The sequence below is a fragment of the Melanotaenia boesemani genome, chromosome 11 (assembly GCF_017639745.1).
Source record: "Melanotaenia boesemani isolate fMelBoe1 chromosome 11, fMelBoe1.pri, whole genome shotgun sequence".
NCBI classification, from domain to species: domain Eukaryota; kingdom Metazoa; phylum Chordata; class Actinopteri; order Atheriniformes; family Melanotaeniidae; genus Melanotaenia; species Melanotaenia boesemani.
Window position 1 is genome coordinate 34,432,202 of NC_055692.1, and position 21,135 is coordinate 34,453,336.

At 43.6% G+C, this 21,135-nt stretch overlaps 1 protein-coding gene across 1 annotated transcript in view; it reads right to left on the reverse strand.

The window, feature by feature from the left end:
- LOC121649043 (whirlin-like) overlaps window positions 1-21,135 on the reverse strand; it is a 101,739-nt gene that overhangs the window by 38,442 nt on the left and 42,162 nt on the right. Inside the window, exons 2-5 of the mRNA XM_041999573.1 lie at window positions 17,037-17,213; window positions 11,785-11,910; window positions 2,169-2,425; window positions 1,960-1,996 (exon numbers count right to left, since the gene is read on the reverse strand). Coding sequence (XP_041855507.1) covers window positions 1,960-1,996; window positions 2,169-2,425; window positions 11,785-11,910; window positions 17,037-17,213 — 597 coding nt within the window. The remainder of the gene's footprint in view (window positions 1-1,959; window positions 1,997-2,168; window positions 2,426-11,784; window positions 11,911-17,036; window positions 17,214-21,135) is intronic.

Here is a 21,135-nt window from a genome sequence, read left to right on the forward strand (position 1 = left end):
CTTTGGTCTTCCAGAGGATATTGTGTCTGAAAGGGGTCCGCAGTTCATCTCCCATCTCTCATCTGGAAATCTTTCTTCCGCTGCCTTGGCATCTCAGTGAGTCTGACTTCTGGTTACCATCCCGAGTCCAATGGACAGGCTGAGAGGACGAACCAGGAGCTGGGGAGGTTTTTACGGGCCCACTGTTCTCGGAATCAGTACACCTGGTCTCGGTTCCTGCCCTGGGCGGAATACGCCCAGAATTCCCTGCGGAACACCTCAACCGGGCTGACGCCTTTCCAGTGTGTGCTGGGGCGTCAACCTCCATTTAGTCCCTGGATCCCGGATCGGGAGGGGATCCAGGCCGTTGATGAGTGGTTTCGGCTGGCCGAGCGGGTTTGGGAGACCACTCATGTCCAGCTGCGCCGGGCGATTCGCCATCAGAAGATCTAGGCGGATCGCAGGTGTTCGGAGGCCCCGATGTTCAAGCCAGGGGATCGGGTCTGGCTCTCTACTAGGGACCTCCGTCTCCGGCTGCCGTGTCGGAAGCTGAGCCCTCGCTTCATTGGCCCCTTTAAGATCCTTCGCAGGGTCAATGAGGTTGCGTATACTCTCCAACTACCTTCACACTTTCGCATCTCACCGACTTTTCATGTCTCCCTCCTCAGGCCGGTGATCAGAGGTCCCCTCGCTGATGCTGTTCCGCCGGATGATCCTCCTCCGGCCCTGGAGGTTGAGGGGACTGTGGCGTACTCGGTCCAGTCTCTGCTGGATTCCAGGCGTTGCCGGGGGCACCTGGAATACCTGGTGGACTGGGAAGGGTATGGCCCTGAGGAGCGCAGTTGGGTTTCGAGTGGGGATATTCTGGACCCTGATCTCATCCGGGACTTCCACCAGGCTCGTCCGGATCGCCCTGCCCCTCGGCCTAGGGGTTGTCCTCCTGGCAGGTGGCGTGGCGCATCGGGAGCTGCGCCTCAATGGGGGGGGTACTGTCATGCCTGCTCCTCCTGCACCAGTACGCTCTGCTTCGCCAGAATTCTGATCACCGGTTCTAGGACTTCATCTCCCAGGACTCATCTGTTCCAGCTCATCGGACTTCACCTGCCTCTCTCCTCATCAACCTAACAAGTCACACCTGTCCTCCAGCCTACTTAAACCCTCAGTGCACTGCAGAACTTTGTATTGTCTTGTAACACCTTTGGTCTGTTAGAGCTCCATTAAAATCCTTCTCTCAACCAGCCTGTGCTTGTGTCCGACTTTCAGCCGATCCAATGTTACAGAAGACAATACCACCATGGATACAGCGGGCATTTCTCCTGGAGAAGGATCTTCGTCAGGCACGGCTTCAGTCCCTGAGCCACCCTCTGTTCTTGCCCAACTTGCCGCAGTCGCCACCGCCCTGGAGCAACGCGTCGGCAGGAGCCTGCGCTTGTGTCCGACTTTCAGCCGATCCAACATTACAGGTCACTTAGAGGAAAATGGCTCTGAGGAACACTATTGACCCACAAATCTGCCAGAGAAGCCAGTCATGATTTCATCAACTCATACAAAAATTCATCTTATCACCTAAAGGTTCAACAACCCCATAAAATATGGCAGGTCCTGCATACCTGACTGTGAGACTCACTCCCCCATCCCGTTCCTGCTAGAAGTATATCCCATTTTAGGGATATATATTATTTCCCTCAGAAACGAGGGTGGTGACCTGAGGTTTTCTTCTTTTATCAAAAGTGTTTCGAGTACATATTACAATCTAATCCTCCTTGTTTTAAAAGTGTGAAACAGTTTCGCTGCTGGTTCTGGTGAGAAAGCTGCTGTCTGGATCTTTTACTGATGATCACCATTATTTCCTGTAGTTTGGTTGGTAGCAGGAGGGTCATTGTATTTTCACTGCTTAGTGAAGGAGAAAAAAATCCAACATTTTCACATATTTATGTGCTGAATCAGTTAGTGGAGTAAAAGGTTATGAAGCACTCTCACCTGTGCAAATCCAGACGGGGCTTTGGCTGAAGATGGTCTGCAGGAGAAAAGAGGAGAAAAAACAACTGTAAACACATCTAATGAAGAAATGATCTACACTTCAGTCACTGTAACAGCTCGATGATGGCCACCATGTGAAAAAAAAGCCTAACAAGCAAAAATATCTCTCCTTTGTAGAATTCCTGTTCTTTTGGTTGTGGTTGGCTCACCTTTTACTGCAGACAGAGATACCAGCACCACCGGCAGGGTTAGGGACGGCGCTGGAGTTAGCTTTAGCGCTGGTCTCAGCCACGGCCGGACTACACATCCACTTGGTCTCAGCCACATCGGTGCGAGCATGAGGGAGGCGGCCCACATCCCTCACCTTCATCAGCAGGTGACGTCCTGTTTTGAGGATGTTAACCGCCTCATCATGGGAGATGGTGACAAAACTCTGGCCATTCACCTCCAGTATTAGGTCACCCACCTGCATCAGAGCAGAAAGAGCCCTGCATGCTCAGCTTCTCTAGAGAAATGTGTTCACACAGGACATCTGTCTGGCTGCATGTCACTGAGCAATCTGGAAAATAACAGAGAGGATCTTCTAAGATCTAAAACATGGATCCTACAAAGGCATGCGATCATTAGCTTCAACCACCACAAGCTGACCTGCCTGAGTCTGTTATCTGGAATCTTAACTAAGTTCATGCATGTTAGCCATCAAACCATCATAGAATAGAATAGAAATACTTTATTAATCCCTTCAGAGAGCCCTCATCACTATTTCTGTGACAACAAGCTCCCTAAAACAAATACCATGATGTAAGTTATAGCCTCCCACATCTGGAACCTGGTTTCTGTTGGTGTCTGTTGGCTACAGTCACAGACTTGAATTATATCTCAGCCCACTGCTCTCTCAGAACCACATCTCAGAGACCAGCACTCTGTGTGCAATGCATCCCAATGACCGATTCAGACTATTGTTTTTATCATTATAACCTTAGGCAGCACATTTAACAGAGGATGAAATCCAAGGCTGCCCCAACTTTCCCGTCTCATTCATTATCTGCCACATTTTACTTCCATAAACACGCAGACAGACTAATTATTATCCTGGAGGTAGCTAGACATCAGCTGAGGTCCCGGCCTTTCCAGAGCAGTGTGTCAGAGGAAAAGATCACAGACTCAAAGATGTGGGATCAGCATTGTTTATCAGACACCAGAGAGCACAGCTTCATCTACAGTCACTGTACTGAGGTCTCACAAGATCACTCTTTTATTAACTCTCTTACTCTTTACACTTTCAATATTCATGCCATGGAGATGTGAACTTGTGCAGCACAATGCTTCATATAATATTTGCTGTATGAAACATGGTATTTGCCAGCCTGTAACTGAGTTTTAAGCCCAGTCTCACCAGAAACTGTAAACCAGTTAATCCACCTGGCCAGTACATAATTCTACAATCCAGGCTAAAGACAGCGTTAGCCATTATCAGGAGGGAACAAAGCAGAAGCGGCAAAATTTGAGCAAACGTACAAAAGTTCCCAAAGAAGATTAATGGCAACCTTTAACCTTTAATGGCACACATCAACCATCCTTCCACCTACATTTGTCTCCTAGTTTACTGGCAACTGTTGCAGCTTCAGTAAAACTCAATCTTTCCCTAATTTATTCATTTCTTCTTGTTTGTCCAATACTTCATAATGTTTTAGATCCTGTAAATTAACGGATTATGTGAGGAGAAAATAAGTCACCCCCATCTTGTTGCGGTCTTTGATATAATTAGGTATTTCCTTTACTGAACATAATCAGTTATCTGTAAATAAATTCTGAGAGAAGCTCAAAACAATGCAAAGGAAAATTCAGCGGAGTGCTGAAAGCAGCAGAAAACAGCTTCCTGTGTATTATAGCAGGATCAGAGGAGGCAGAAATGAGTTATTGACTTCTCTCTTTCTCATCTCACCACTAGCATGATGATGTGAAGCAGATGCAGCTTCAGTAAAAGTCCACATCCCCCTGAGGATGACCAGGACCTTTATCCATGCATCTTCTGTATTATTCCACAGATCCATGCAGATGTGACACTGTCTGTAGGCCGGAGAATCTGCACCTTCATCCTCTGCTGAAAACAGCGTCTGTCCAGACATGGTTACGTCCACTCACAATAACCCGAAACATTCATAGCCGTGGTCAGAGTCACCCTGCCTCTCTCTGCTCTGACCACAGCAGTTTATTCACCTCTACAACTGCACATCTTCCTCTTCCACCTTCTCCCTGCTCAGCTGATTTATGAGCTGCATTTCATTGATCAGTCATGTTAAAGTGTGTGTGTGTGTGTGTGTGTGTGTGTGTGTGTGTGTGTGTGTGTGTGTGTGTGTGGGTGTGTGTGTGTGTGTGTGAGTGTGCGAACAATGTATTTGTCCTTTTCACTGTGAGGGGCAAACTGTTATTTTCAGCCCTTTTCAGCTGGCAGCGCCCTTTAGAGAGAGAAAAGAAGTGAAACACACCAGGAATGCTCGACTGTTCTTGTCATTTTATTATCTTTATCTAACTAAACAACCACAAATACCATCTCCATCACTATTTATAACAGCAGTCCACAGGGATTTTTTATTAAAAGCAACTATAATGTAGGGCTTCTGCTGTGAGCAGGAGTGACCTCTAACATCCTTTGTAGCAGCCAAGGTTGTAAATTAACTTTATTGATCAGCAGCCAGTGTGTCTGGTATCCCTTAGGTTGCCAGCCAATCAGAATGACCAGCAGACACGTTTTCTTTCCAGAGATCATCAGTTTAACTGAAAGCATTTAATCATTCATGTTTCTTTAAATTGTTTTGACATTTTTTCATGAAAATGCTGAAACACAAAAACATTCTCTTTCTGTTCTTCTCTTCTCCAGCCATGAGCAAAGCAACTTACCAACCAGTTATTATTCAGTTAACTAACCAGTGACTAACACTAACTAACCAGTTGCTAGCAGGTACTATCAGTACATGTAATCACCTCACTAAATGACCTGTTGTTTTTCATATCACACTCTCAGCCACGGACTACAGCTCACAGAAATGGTCACTAGGGCAGTACAAGTGGAAGAGTGGGTCGTCCAATAACTGGAGGTTTGGCGGTTTGATTCCCACTCCCCCAGTCATCTGTCGTTGTGTCCTTGGGCAAGACACTTCACCGTCTTTGCCTCCACTGTTGGCATCGCTGGTGAATGAATGTGGATGTTCAGTGATGGTCAGAGAGGCCTTAGGCGCGGATTGGCTGCCACGTTTCCGTCAGCCTGCCCCAAGTAGTAGCTTCACCAGGTGTGAGTGAGGAGTGGATGAATAATGGGTACAATGTAAAGTGCTTTGAGTGCCTTGAAAAGTGCTGTATAAATCTAATCCATTATTATTATTATTTATTACTGTTGACTTTACCTTCAATCAAATCTGGAGTGATGAATATATCTTTGTGCTAAATCTTTATTTTGTACACAGATGCATTTAACACAAGAATGGCCAAGACAGTCATTTAAACTATTTTAAAATGAACTTTGTCAAATAAAATCATCAAGTCTCCTTACTGGTCCCTAGCGGTCATTTTGACCGGTTCCTGTCATTCTGGATCAAAAATGTGGAAGTATTCTGTAAAGTGTGGCATGCAGAGATGAAATGATGCTGTATTTAACAACAGACGCACTTCAAGAAGTGCACTGAAACCCAAACAGCTTAAAGAGGTTTCTGCAGAGGAATGTCTAATGGAGTTTGTGAAGGGAAACACTGCCTTCTCTCCTACCGCTGTCGTATCAACCACGTGGTTGTGTGCATGTGGAGAGAAGTCAAGAATATTTACTGTCATCACAATATACACTATTTACTATGAGGCTAAAACAACTCCCAGCCAGAGCAGAATGAGCAGGGGATCAGGCCCTGAACACGCCCAGGCCAGCCATGTATGGTCAATGCAAAGTAGGACATGAATATCGTTGCATATGAAGAAGCTTCTTCATCTTTTCAGTCTCTAATATCATTGAAATTCAGCTGGTTTCTGCTCATTTACTCATTTTTTCCTGACGTGTTTGCTTTTTGTCTCTCTCTGTCAACCTGGTCTGTACCACTACACTGTCTTCAGAGCATCTGCCCCCCCTTCCTTCTTTTACTTAATGATATGATCCTTCCTCTAATGTGATTGGCTGCATGGTGTCTCCATCAAACTAAAGTCCCGCCTCCTGACTGCTGAACAGCAGAGGCTGAAGATTCGGTTCTCCCCAACAGGAATCGACTCTTCTCGTTCACTTCAAAGATGCGTCAATAATTCATCAGCATCCCAGGTGGCTGGTTGTTTTTATTTCTACCCACTGAGCTGGATTTTAATCCGCATTTGGAGGTTGGTGGGTGTTTGTTTGGAGCCCTGATTGTAATCAAATGTAAGAAGCCTTTGGCTGAACACAGTGGGACCACGGGTGTGTACAGTGTGGTGCATTTTGTGCTATAATACTGCAGGCCCTCTAAGAGAGCCTGAGAACTATGGAGCATCTTCAATGAAAGAAGTTCTCTCTGGAAACACTGAAGGACAGAAGCTCAGTGTATGCATGGAAACGTCCTTTGTGATGCTTTTCCTGTTCAGTCTGTCAGGAATAGTAGGAGTAACTTTAATTTACTCCAGTGGGTTAATGTCAAACCTCTGAATGTTACCATAGAAACTGTGATTGTTTCATAATCACTAATCTTCCATAGCCTTGGTACCTTAAGCAGCGGAGTGTGCATCACTCTGTAAGATCATTAATAAAAGCTTTTGTACTTGTTTTGTCACGTCCATTCAGCCCCACATACTTGACTTATTAACAAAAGTATTAATAAATACTGTCTGTCAGTTCAGTTATCCTGCAGAGCTTCAAATAACGAAACAGAGTGAGATGAAAAAGTCTTTTTAATCCCACAGAGAAAATATTGTAAGTCGTCTGAAATGCTGAGATACATTTAAAACACATAGCTTATGACTGTTCAAAACAATAATGTAAAATTCAGGGTCTACCCTCTAAAGCATTTTTAAAATATCAGCTTGAAGAACTGTTTCTGGACCCTTGATGGTAAAATGTTAAATGTTGGAAAATATTAGAAACAAAGAGGATGAAGTGATTTATTGTGGATTCAATAACAAAGCACCTGCATGTCCAAAACCAGCTTCTCTAACCATGATAATGCCAAATTTGGATTTTTTACATGGCATGAGCAATAACTAACTAAAATTAATGCGTTAATCTCAAAGATTAATCCCTGCATTAATGCTTTAATTTGAAACATATCAAATAAAAACTTACATTTACTGATCTGACAAGCCCATGGAATAACCGTGTGATCCCCATGGGGGGGCAGAGGCTGCAGGAAGGGCTACTTTATAATGTTGGGGAAGTGTTTCTTTTCTTAATAAATCAAAGGTCATAAATATTCATAATCAAAGCAACTTGCTGTTGAGAATGGCTATTATTGGGATAAATGAACTTTCTCTGCAGTATTAGACACCATAAATCAGACCATGTGCTGAGAGACTGATTAAGATCTAAAGTGCAACACAAAACAAAAACAACAGAAAAAACCTTTGAATGCTTTTCTCTTCTCAGCAGGTAAATGAGTGAGTTGCTCATGTTTGAAGGGCAGTAATCCTGAAATCTAATGGAAGCAGCTCTGGTTATTAAACTGCACGTTGTTTAGGTTTTAGGTCGTCTCATATTCAGGTTGAGTTTTCTGCTGCTGGTTTAATTTTCCTTCCTGCTCGTCGGCTCTGGCTGGTCTATGCTGCTTTCCTCTGTTCTCTGCCTGCTTTCTGTCATTTTGCTTGTTCTCAGTCTGTTTCCTGTTTCAGCCTTCACCCTGTTTCCTGGTAGTTTGTGGGTTAGTTTTCTAATGTTGTCCTGCCTCCTCTCATCATCTATGGACGGTGAAATTATCATAATGTTGTGAACATCATGTATTTATTGAGTAAGTCAGATGAAGGTGGTGCAGAGACAAGCAGGTAATGGAGGAAAAAACAGACTGCGGGAAACCAGGCCAGCATTACGGTTGTCTGTAATGACCTGCTCCTCAGCATCAGCTGGTCTGTAAGGCCTGATCAGTGAACTGTAATGTCAGCACGGCAACATAATGTAATGAGTGCGGCAGAGGTGAGAATCCAAATGCAGGCAGTCAAGGCAGGAGGCAGAACAGTGCAGGTGACAAGGTTTTATTTCCTTAAACTCAGGACAGGGAACCACACACGACAGACATAAACCAAAAGGATCTGACAAGGGCAAACTGTAAACCATGGGGTATATGTACACAGAGGAACAAACTGAGAACAGGTGAAGTGAATCAAAATCAAACCAGGTGAGCTAATGAGCCAGAGACAAAAACACAGCACATGAGGAAAAACTGAACTAAACATGACAAAACCAAAAACCCAAACCACGATTTAAACAGAAACTAAACAAGACAAAAACCAGAAATATAACCAAAATCATGACAGAACTAAAACACAATAAGACTGTGAAACATGACACGTAAGAGCCGCCTAGCTACTGGAACTATGATACCACAGGAACAACACTAGAGGAGGAAAAACATCATCATCCAAACTAAAACCACCAGTACACTGTGTCAATTTTTCATTTACTTTTAAACTGAAATATTTACACTGTAAAAAAGCTTATAGAGTTATAGACTTGCTCACACACTTTTCCCTCTAGGTCTTTCTTTTGTTAAAGGAAAACCTCCATAAAAAACTCCCCACCTAACACGTCGTTGGATCTCCCTCAGCCCTGATTTCCACAGCATCCTCTGCAGCATTGTCTCAACAAGCTTCTACAATGTCACGTTTGTTTTCGTCCAGAGTTGCATTAGTTTTTCTCCATGATGGTGGGAGAGTTGGACTCCTGAACCTTGACCTGAACCTAGACTTGAATCTTGACCTGACCAACTGCAGCAACCCCAGATCATAGACTGCCCCCACAGGCTTGTACAGTAGCACTAGGCCTGATGGTTGCATCACTTCATTCTCTTCTCTTCTTACCCTGATACTCACTTCACTCTGGAACAGGGTAAATCTGGACTCATAAGACCACATGACCTTCTTCCATGGCTCCAGAGTCCTTTTTTCTCTGGTTAGCCTCATTGATTAGTGGTTTTCTTATAGCTGCACAGCTGTTTATTCCCAGTCTCTTGAGTTCCCTTCACATTGTTCATGTGGAAATGTTCTTACTTTCACTATTAAACATCGCCCTGAGTTCTACTGGTGGTTTTTCTTCCGTCTGATTCCACCAAACACTTTGCTTAAATCCATCATTCAGGATTTTTTTCTGACCACATTTCTTCCTGGAAAACAATGGTTCCCCACTATCCTTCCAGTTTCTAATAAAGCATTATAAGTTATAAACTTGGGAAGACCAGTTTAAACTACAGAGATTTACTTTGAATTGGTTGTCCTAGATTACTTTAATCATTATTGAGATGAGTTGGCTACATCTGAGTTCAGAGATGACTCCCATCGATGCTGGGCCCTCCAGCTGATTTACCTGGTTTAGTAAATCTGGCCCCAATGCTTTCAGTTCTCTTTCTGAAGTTGTTTCAGTGAATAAAAAAGAAACTCACTCTTGCCAAAGAGAGTGGTTGATACAGATAAAAAATGTAATTATAGCATCAGATAATGGGATAGCGCTCACATCCATCCCGGCTGAAGGAGATAAATATCAAACATACTAGATTTAATATTCATCTTCGGAGACAAAATCTAACAATGCAGCAGAAGAAGTGAGTTTGATTCATGGTTGTATTTCTAATCTGTCATCAGAGTTGTCCAAGGTTAGAATCCAGCCTCTAATTGAATGGATTTAGAAGAGATTTATATCACTTTCTAATGGACATGGCTGAGTGTGTCACTCTCTTAAAGTAATGAGAAATATAAGTTTCAGCATGGCCTGTTCACACAGAGCTGACATGACGGATCTACTGGTTTCCCTGTACTGCTGAGTTCAGGAATATTTAACACCAGTTCAAACTGTGCACAAGGTTACACTTTCAGCTTTACAACAACACAATGACCAAATAATCAGCTATGTGGAAGAGCAGCTGCCAAAGCTACAGTCTAAATAAAGTCATTTTCTGTCTTATGTATCCTCTGCATAATGATTCCTGTACTACCGCAGCATCAATAACAGGCTGAGTGGTAGAGGTGTGTAAACTGGGACCTTGCAACCTGCTGCTGCGTCTTATTTACTCCAGGAAAACAAGGAGTGAAGGGAAGGGAGGGATGGTTTTCCAGGAACAGCCTCAGAATGTCAGGATCTGGAAATGTGCTGCAGCGAGTCATGAAAACTCTGCAGACGGACAGCTGCTCTTCTCCACCACGAGTGACTGCAAATGAACGTTTGAGAGGAAGAAGGAAAAAAATCCAACATTCATCTTCATACCGGGCAGGTCTTTCTGTCATCCTCAACTCTCATTTTCTTTCTTTTTTTTTTAATTCCAAAGCTTGTGAGGAAGTGCAGCTGTGCAGTATGACCAACTTGTCCTCTGTGCTTAAAAAAGGACCCCTTCATCTTTTTCTTTCAAAGAGACTGAGAAATGTGACTGACTGTCTTCTTTAAAGCTTTATTTTCTCTGGATCTTTTTTCCAGGTGTCCCACTTAGCTTAAACTCCAGCTACAGACCGGATGTTGTATTTCATCTCTAAGTAGGACTTAGTGTGATGTGATGGTGAAAGCCGGATTGTTTACAGGTATGAAACACTGGCCTCTGTTCTCATCGCCTCAGGCAGGATGAAAATAGCGCAGGGAGTGAGTGGCCTGGCTGGTGAGGCAGAAGCTGACTTGAAAGCACGCAGCAGATGAGTTAGTATAGCTGATAATGCATTTTTCTATGGCTGTCATGGCAGTGAAGTGCGCTGTCTGGTTGAGGATGTAAGACAGGTAGCAGATGTTAGAACAGCTAACTGGTTTAGCAGTTTTATGGAGGGCAGATGGAGGAATCCCGCTAGACTGGAGCTACAGATGTTAGATATGACTGCTCAACTTTCAGTTAAAATCAGCTGAAAAGTGCTCCTAAAGGGATAGACCATTTTTTTCCTTAATAACCTGAGTTTGTGTGACAATCCTGTACTAGCTGCACTGGTCTGAGCACGATCAGTTTGGAGTCATGATGGAAAAAGTCTTCACTACTTTACGAAATTTATATTCTGTTCACTTTGACAGGAATAAAAGCACCATCATTTTCTACCAGCTGTACATCGAACTGCTCAATATGTTAAAACTGTCCCAATATTCAATCCAGTATAATCCTAGTTATGAAAAAATACCTCAAACTCCCCTCAGAGCGTTTTAGAATATACATTTCATTAATCTGCCCTCTGGTTCACACGGGCTGCAGAGTGGCTGAGATCATGTGACTAAGTTAACTTTTATACCTTAAAATTAAATCTTTCTTCTGTTCTGGAGCTCCAGTGAATGTGTGTTTGGTTTTCAGTATTATGACATCTTATACAGACATCAACATGCTAATCATGTCATCTACAGACCTGATTCAAAGATCCACAGAATTAGATTCAGACTCCAACACTGGGTTTGATTCTACAGACCAGCAATGTTTGACCTGTTCACAGGGTAATAAAGTAAATAAATGAAAGATAAATAAACAAGCATTCTACTGTTGCAACATCTTGTGAAGCGCCATAAGATCTCGACCGATAGCTGGTCAGGCTGGGTAGATTAATGGAGACAATAGGAGATTGAGAAGATCAGATTCTTACAAAGAATCCTCCACCAACACCTCACAGATGTTGATTTACTTTAGAAATATTCGTATAGGACAGCAGCAACCTGAGATAAGGTACCTGGAGTGCACCTGCATCTGCAGCAGAACCAGGGTCCACCCCAGTGATGTAGATCCCCAGGCCATACTCAGCACCACCTCTGATCATTAGACCCAGAGAGCGACCGTCGTCCATGTTCAGGGTCACCTGGAGGAACACATGGCATTCAGAGATCCACAAACCAAACCATCTGGTGTTAAAGAGCATCAACATTTCCTCTAGTTCTTCCCTCACTTAGCTAGCTCACTAGCTAGCTTTACTAACTTCTGTACGTAGTATTCAGCTGTAACTTATGGTTAAAAGACAGAATCACATGTTGGAGTTAGAATTATTGAATGTTGTTAGGTTTGCATGTACAACTCTCTGCTTACTCTTAGAAAACGACATATAAAATATAAATACAACAGAATCTCACCAACCCATATTTTATTCCAACAGAACATAAACAACATATCAGATGTTGAATCTCAGATATTTTACCATTTACTGGAAAATATGAGCTGATAATGAATCTGATGGCAGCAACACGTCTGTAAAATGTAGTTCCAGGGTGATGTGCGGCACGGTGTAAAAAGTAGTTCCAGGGTGATGTTCGGCACGGTGTAAAATGTAGTTCCAGGGTGATGTTCGGCACGGTGTAAAAAGTAGTTCCAGGGTGATGTTCGGCACGGTGTAAAAAGTAGTTTTATGGTGATGTTCGGCACGGTGTAAAAAGTAGTTCTAGGGTGATGTTCAGCACGGTGTAAAAAGTAGTTCAGGGTGATGTTCGGCACGGTGTAAAATGTAGTTCCAGGGTGATGTTCAGCACGGTGTAAAAAGTAGTTCCAGGGTGATGTTCGGCACGGTGTAAAAAGTAGTTTTATGGTGATGTTCGGCACGGTGTAAAAAGTAGTTCAGGGTGATGTTCGGCACGGTGTAAAAAGTAGTTCTAGGGTGATGTTCAGCACGGTGTAAAAAGTAGTTCCAGGGTGATGATCGGTACGGTGTAAAAAGTAGTTTTATGGTGATGTTCGGCACGGTGTAAAAAGTAGTTCTAGGGTGATGTTCAGCACGGTGTAAAAAGTAGTTCTAGGGTGATGTTCAGCATGGTGTAAAAAGTAGTTCCAGGGTGATGTTCGGCACGGTGTAAAAAGTAGTTCCAGGGTGATGTTCAGCACGGTGTAAAAAGTAGTTCCAGGGTGATGTTCGGCACGGTGTAAAAAGTAGTTCTAGGGTGATGTTCAGCACGGTCTATAAAGTAGTTCTAGGGTGATGTTCTGCACAGTGTAAAAAGTAGTTCCAGGGTGATGTGCAGCACGGTGTAAAATGTAGTTCCAGGGTGATGTTCGGCACGGTGTAAAAATAGTTCTGGGGTGATGTTCAGCATGGTGTATAAAGTAGTTCCGGGGTGATGTTCAGCACAGTGTAAAAAGTAGTTTCAGGGTAATGTGCAGCACGGTGTAAAATGTAGTTCCAGGGTGATGTTCGGCACGGTGTAAAATGTAGTTCCAGGGTGATGTTCGGCACGGTGTAAAAAGTAGTTCTAGGGTGATGTTCAGCACGGTGTATAAAGTAGTTCTAGGGTGGTGTGCAGCAGTGTAAAAAGTAGTTCTAGGGTGATGTGCAGCACGGTGTAAAATGTAGTTCTAGGGTGATGTTCAGCACGGTGTAAAAAGTAGTTCCAGGGTGATGTGCAGCACGGTGTAAAAAGTAGTTCTAGGGTGAGGTTCAGCATGGTGTAAAAAGTAGTTCTAGGGTGATGTTCAGCACGGTGTAAAAAGTAGTTCAGGGTGTTGTTCAGCATGGTGTAAAAAGTAGTTCTAGGGTGATGTTCAGCACGGTGTAAAAAGTAGTTCCAGGGTGATGTGCAGCACGGTGTAAAAAGTAGTTCTAGGGTGATGTTCAGCATGGTGTAGCATCCCCTCTTTTTTTTAACTGTCTGGAAATGTCTGGGAAGTGAGGAGACCAGGTGTTGGAGTTCTAGGGCAGGAATGTTGTCCCATTCTGGTCTGATGCAGGATTTTAGCTGCAGTGATGGATGCAGGATGTGGTTCAGCATTGTCTTGCTAAAATCTACAAGGCCTTCCCTGAAAGAGACGTTGTCTGGATGGGAGCAGATGTTGTTCTATGTAAACTTTCATACCTGTGGCTTTCATTTGATCTTATTTTTAGGTTTATTTGATCTTCTGCTTTTGACCTTTTTAATTCCAGTGTTTTCTTTAAGGGGATCCTTCATGCTGGGAGTTATGCCTGCTTAAACTGCAGGACTGATGGGGATGGTTCTTGTCTGGTTCCTGTGGTGGTGGCCTCTGTGGTGGTGGTGGCTCCTGGTGTGAATTGATCCCCAAGATACAATTTCCTCGCAGCACAGAAAGAGAGGGAAAGCAAGAGAGAAAGAGAAAGAGAGAGAGAGAAAGAGAGAGAACAAGAAACAGAAAGAGAGAGAGAGCAAGAGAGAAAGAAAGAGCGAGAGAGAGAAAGAGAGAGAGAGAGACAGAGAAAGACAGAGAGAGAGACCGAGAGTAAGAGCAATAGAGATAAAGAGAGAGAGAGAGAGAGACAGAGAAAGACAGAGAGAGAGAGAGAGTATGAGCAATAGAGATAAAGAGAGAGAGACAGAGAGAGAGAGAGCAATAGCGATAGAGAGAGAGAGTAAGAGCAATAGAGATAAAGATAGAGAGAGAGAGAAAGACAGAGAGAGAGACCGAGAGTAAGAGCAATAGAGATAAAGAGAGAGAGAGAGAGACAGAGAAAGACAGAGAGTAAGAGCAATAGAGATAGAGATAGAGAGAGAGCGATAGAGATAAAGAGAGCGAGAGAGAGAGAGAGTAAGAGCAATAGAGATAAAGAGAGAGAGAGAGATAAAGAGAGAGAGAGAGAGACAGAGAGAGAGAGAGAGAGAGAGACAAAGAGAGAGAAACAGAGAGTAAGAGCAATAGAGATAGAGAGACAGAGAGTAAGAGCAACAGAGATAGAGGGAGAGCGATAGAGATAGAGATAGAGAGAGAGATAGAGAGAGAGAAAGCGAGAGAGAGAGAGAGCGAGACAGAGAGAGACGGAGAGTAAGTGCAATAGAGATAGAGAGAGAGCGAGAGAGAGAGAAAAAGCGATAGAGAGAGAGAGAGAGAAAACAGCGTTAGAGATAGAGATAAAGAGAGAGAGAGAGAGAGACAGAGAGCAACAGAGATAGAGCGAGAGAGAGAGACAGCGATAGAGATAGAGATAGAGAGAGAGAGAGAGAGAGAGAGACAGGGATAGAGATAGAGATAGAGAGAGAGTGAGAGAGACAGCGTTAGAGATAGAGATAGAGAGAGAGAGAGACAGGGATAGAGATAGAGATAGAGAGAGAGTGAGAGAGACAGCGTTAGAGATAGAGATAGAGAGAGAGATAGAGAGAGAGAGAGAGAGACAGCGATAGAGATAGAGAGAGAGAGAGAGTGAGAGAGACAGTGATAGAGATAGAGATAGAGATAGAGAGAGAGATAGAGAGATAGAGAAAGCGAGAGAGAGAGAGAGAGAGAGAGCGAGACAGAGAGAGACGGAGAGTAAGCGCAATAGAGATAGAGAGAGAGCGAGAGAGAGAGAAAAAGCGATAGAGAGAGAGAGAGAGAGAGAGAGAAAACAGCATTAGAGATAGAGATAGAGAGAGAGAGAGAGAGAGAGAGAGCAATAGAGATAGAGTTGGAGAGAGAGAGACAGCGATAGAGATAGAGAGAGAGAGAGACAGCGATAGAGACAGAGAGAGAGAGAGAGAGAGAGACAGCGATAGAGATAGAGAGAGAGAGAGAGAGACAGCGATAGAGATAGAGAGAGAGAGAGAGAGAGAGAGAGACAGCGATAGAGACAGAGATAGAGTTATTGAGAGAAAGAGATAGAGAGAGAGAGAGACAGGGATAGAGAGAGAGAGAGAGAGACATCGATAGAGATAGAGAGAGAGAGAGAGTTACTAGTTACTTTTCCAGCCATTTGTTGCTGCCATCAGATTCAAAATGAGCTCATAGTTTTCCATGAAATGATAAAATATCTCTGTTTCAGCATCTGATGTATCAATGTTCTGTTGGAATAAAATATTTGTCATTTGTATTTTAAACAGCTATACAGACTAAACTGAAATGATCATTGTTAGTAGTTTATGAGATGCAACACGATGCTCCAACTATCATCTCACACTGTGAGGATGTCAGAAGATGTTTAAGTTGCAGCTAAATGAACAAATCATTTCATTAGATCTGTATTTGGGTTTTCAGAACGTGATCACTAAACTTCTAAAGCTTTTAATTTTATCTCATACGTACACCATCTGTCTCTGTGTTTGGTGACAAGAATGGGATCTTGAAGCATTGTGACATTGTAGTTTGATGCAGAGCATCCTTGCAGATGGTTGGAGATGTAGGCATGGCTGAAGATGATGCACAACACAGACAGCTGGCACGTTAAGAGGCCAACAAATCTTCCATTCATCCCATTTTTTCACTTTGCATCTGTGGTAGCTTCAGGCTTTGGGCCACGGTCCAGAAATCCCACTTCTATTCTTTAATTTAATTAGCTCTCCTTCAAGTCATCCAAATTCATCTGAATATGAGCAAAAGTATGCTGTTCTTTAGTTTTGACTTGCTCGCCTGCTTCACCAACACCTTATGCTGATACTCTCCAAGAATGTTAAAAGATGGCTTTCGTGCAACATGACCAGGTGCTTTGGCTGCAAGACGGCAGACTCTCTGCACCTCCTCCAAACGGACCATGCAGTCTTTTTCTAACTGGAACAACCTCACCAGGTCAGAGGGCAAAGGTCATCACGATGGATCTACATCATTCACTTTACTCAGAGGTTTGATCATAAATAATAGTGATATGTTGTAATATGTCATGTGTTGTGATTTAACTTTTGGAAATAGAAGAGCCAAATTATTATTTATTTATTATGTCCTGAAAGCTTTGAAATTAAGAGAAGATGTGTTTTGTTTTTCAAATGACTCTCAGACCAGTCATGACCGGTTCGTCCTGAGTGGAACAAACAACTTGTTGATTATTGTTGCCCTTCAGGTCTGTGAAAGCAAGTTAAAATCAATCAATCAATCAATCAATCAGTCCGTCCGTTCGTCCGTCCATCCATCCATGTATGTATGTATGTATGTATGTCTGTATGTCTGTATGTATGTATGTCTGTATGTCTGTATGTCTGTATGTCTGTATGTCTGTATGTATGTATGTATGTCCATGTGCCCAGTACCCACAGTTCCAGTCCTGGAAACTGGAATAATGTCACAGTAGCAAAGGCCAGTTGTTGGTCTTACCGTCCTCTCCTCCAGGCCATGGCCTTGCCTCTGGTTTGCCTCCTGGCTATCAGGTGGTGGGGAGACACTCCTGCCCTGAGGGTCCACCCAGCTGTAGACATGGTTGGTGATGTAACCTCCAGGGATCTGAGCCATGGAGCACACTGACATGGTCAGCTTCTTGCACCCCTTCAGGACCTACAGGAACAGGAGGGAGAGACTATGGATCCTCTGGTACATGTGAGGGATGTACTTTAATGTCATGATAATGAGATCTAGTAAAAAGCAAACAAAACATTAGTCAGGTTGGTCTTTAGGATGGATGGGTGGATGGATGGATGGATGGATGGATGGATGGATGGATGGATGGATGGATGGATGGATGGATGGATGGATGGATGGATGGATGGATGGATGGATAGGTGGGTGGGTGGATGGATGGATGGATGGATGGATGGATGGATGGATGGATGGATGAATGGATGGATAGGTGGGTGGGTGGGTGGGTGGATGGATGGATGGATGGATGGATGGATGGATGGATGGATGGATAGGTGGTGGGTGGGTGGATGGATAGATAGATAGATGGGTGGGTGGATGGATGGATAGATGGATAAATGGATGGATGGATGGATGGATGGATGGATGGATGGATGGATGGATGGATGGATGGATAGGTGGGTGGATGGATGGATAGATAGGTGGGTGGATGGATGGATGGATGGATGGATGGATGGATGGATGGATGGATGGATGGATGGATGGATGAATGAATGGATGGATGGATGGATGGATAGGTGGATGGATGGATGGATAGGTGGGTGGATGGATGTATAGATAGGTGGGTGGGTGGGTGGGTGGATGGATGGATAGGTGGGTGGGTGGGTGGGTGGGTGTATGGATGGATGGATGGATGGATAGGTGGATGGATGGATAGGTGGGTGGATGGATGGATGGATGGATGGATGGATGGATAGGTGGGTGGGTGGGTGGATGGATGGATGGATGGATGGATGGATGGATGGATGGATGGATGGATGGATGAATGGATGGATGGATGGATAGGTGGGTGGATGGATGGATAGATAGGTGGGTGGATGGATGGATGGATGGATGGATGGATGGATGGATGGATGAATGAATGGATGGATGGATGGATAGGTGGATGGATGGATAGGTGGGTGGATGGATGGATAGATAGGTGGGTGGATGGATGGATGGATGGATGGATAGGTGGGTGGGTGGGTGGGTGGGTGGATGGATGGATGGATGGATGGATAGGTGGATGGATGGATGGATAGGTGGGTGGATGGATGGATGGATGGATGGATGGATGGATGGATGGATAGGTGGATGGATGGATAGGTGGGTGGATGGATGGATGGATGGATGGATGGATGGATGGATGGATGGATGGATGGATAGGTGGGTGGATGGATGGATGGATGGATAGGTGGGTGGGTGGGTGGGTGGATGGATGGATGGATGGATGGATGGATGGATGGATGGATGGATGGATAGGTGGATGGATGGATAGGTGGGTGGATGGATGGATGGATGGATGGATGGATGGATGGATGGATGGATGGATGGATAGGTGGATGGATGGATAGGTGGGTGGGTGGATGGTCTTTAAAAAGTGGCCCAGTGTTGATCATCTTGTCGTCATGTGGACGACGTGGTTTCAACAAAATAATGAAACAAAATAATCTGCTGGAACGTCGACACCAGAAACATTGTCAGAAATGATCCAACAGTGAACATTAAACAGTGAACAAATCTCTAAGATCCCACAGTCCATGAATGCAGCACTGAGCTATGCAGTCAAACAGCTGGTGATAGATGCTGTGGAACCTGAGAACAGCCCTTCTTCCACTTTCCTTGGTCCTGGTCTTCAACAAGGATGAGTGGTTTGGATCAACTCTTAGTTACATGTCGAGAAAATGACTAAACAAACATGACTGATAAATAAGGAAGCTGTTTGCTGCCATTCAGGAGTCTGACAGAAAAATGAAAAACAGTATTTTACATAATGATTTGAGCATCCTGTAACATGTGTAAAGGGATGCTGGAGAGGATGTAACTCCCACACAGCAGACTACATCTCCATTAAGCTTCTTTCTCTCTATCATACAAAGTCCCTAAAATGGAAAAAGTTCAAAGACTTTTTTATAGGAGTGAGATAAAAAAGCCACTGGTTTACTGCTACGTTATCACTGGTTAATACAGCCACTGACACTAAATGAGTTGACTGTCCCTTATTAAATAAATTTTGTTCATGTTTTATAACAAATTTAGTTGATAACAGAATCCTACACAAAGCTTTAATATGAACATTAGTAGTGTTCAACCTGTCTTCAAGATTTCTGCCTGACCAGGAGACAATCTTCAAGTGTGAATGAAATACTCACAGAAAAAAGTCTCCTCTCACCTGGAACCAACAAACTGTGGTTTTTTTGGTTTTTTTTTTCACAAAGCGTCAGTATGTAATGGCTGGATTTACCTGAACACAGACCACTGTCCCCCTGATATTTCGGTAAAGCTAAAACAAAACAAAAAAAAAAAAAAAAGAAAAGAAAAATGAAAAGAAAGCAGAGGCCAGACCAGTGCTGCCTGTCAATGTTCACACAAGCGCATTACATGTGTGTTTCAAACTGAACCACCTTGGTTCTGGATAAACTGATGTGAACATGGGCCGGTTCACCAGAAAGCACAGAGGTTCTGAGACTTCAGTCCCAAACCAGAACCAGAACCAGAACTGGAACATGTCTTTCTGAAAATACTAACGTTGACCTGGGAAGATCATCCCAGAACTCCACAGGGCTCAGACTGAGATTTGAACCAGCAACCTCTTCCTGAGGTTAGATGCTAGTTAACACTGGTCCATGGACAGCTCCAGAGGTGTCGTCATGACAACCTCAGTAAAAAGCAGTGAAAATTGTGGCACATTAAATAACAGCCCATGCCTGAAAAGTTACAATTCTTTACTTTGTGCACTAGAAAATATAAACTACACGATGAGACTGATGAAAAGATAAAAACAGCGAATAAAACTTTTTCAAACAGACGAAGTCTGAGTTTACTTGCTGTAGCTTAGCATTGTTGTGTTCAGGGTTCTGTTCTATGAAGCCACTTTTAGCCTCCAAAGGAGAAAATTATATTTCCTCTCGTCCAGTAAAGAACTGCACATTTAATGCATGGGAAACATTAGCCTACTGATTAAATAGAGCAGTTATACAACTTTTCGGTATGGAAACAGCGGATCAGCTCCTGGCTCCTCCTCCCCAGTGGAGGCTGTGCTGGGCTGGTTCTCTGGACATCTGCTCCTCTGGCTGCGCCGGGGCATCAAAAGGCTCCACTAACAGAACATGGTGTGTGCAGGATGCACAGGACAGAATAATGTCGCAGACTTTCTCCAGAGACTAAAGGAGCGTTCACCTCGCTGGTCCGAGACGCATCCACCCTCCCTTCAGCAACCTGACGCAGCACTCCACCGCGCACGTGTGTGTGTGTGCGTACTGTTGAACCTGCGGTCCGGCACCGCGGTGAAGTTGGTTTTAGGTTGGATATTCGACAGACATTCATCATTTCCGTGTTCAATAGCTTCCGTTTCACGTGACCAGAACACACAAAACCTGACCTGTATTATAGCACAAGATGAGACAAACAAGACACACCCTTTTTGATTCATTTTGAAAGCTCCTTCTGTTTTTTATCATTTTTTACAGTAAAAATATCAATATTTCTTCAATAGCTTCCACAAATTGTGACCGAGGGGCCCCAAACCTCAACTAAAATATTCTACTGAGACACACAAACAAGACACACCCCTTTTGATTCATTTTGAAAGCTCCTTCTGTTTTTTACAAAATTTTTACAGTAAAAATATCAATATTTCTTCAATAGCTTCTACAAATTGTGACCGAGGGGCCCCAAACCTCAACTAAAATATTCTACTGAGACAGACAAACAAGACACACTCCTTTTGATTCATTTTGAAAGCTCCTTTTGTTTTTTACAAAATTTTTACAGTAAAAATATCAATATTTCTTCAATAGCTTCCACATCATGAGACCGAGGGGCCCCAAACCTCAACTAAATTATTCTACTGAGACACACA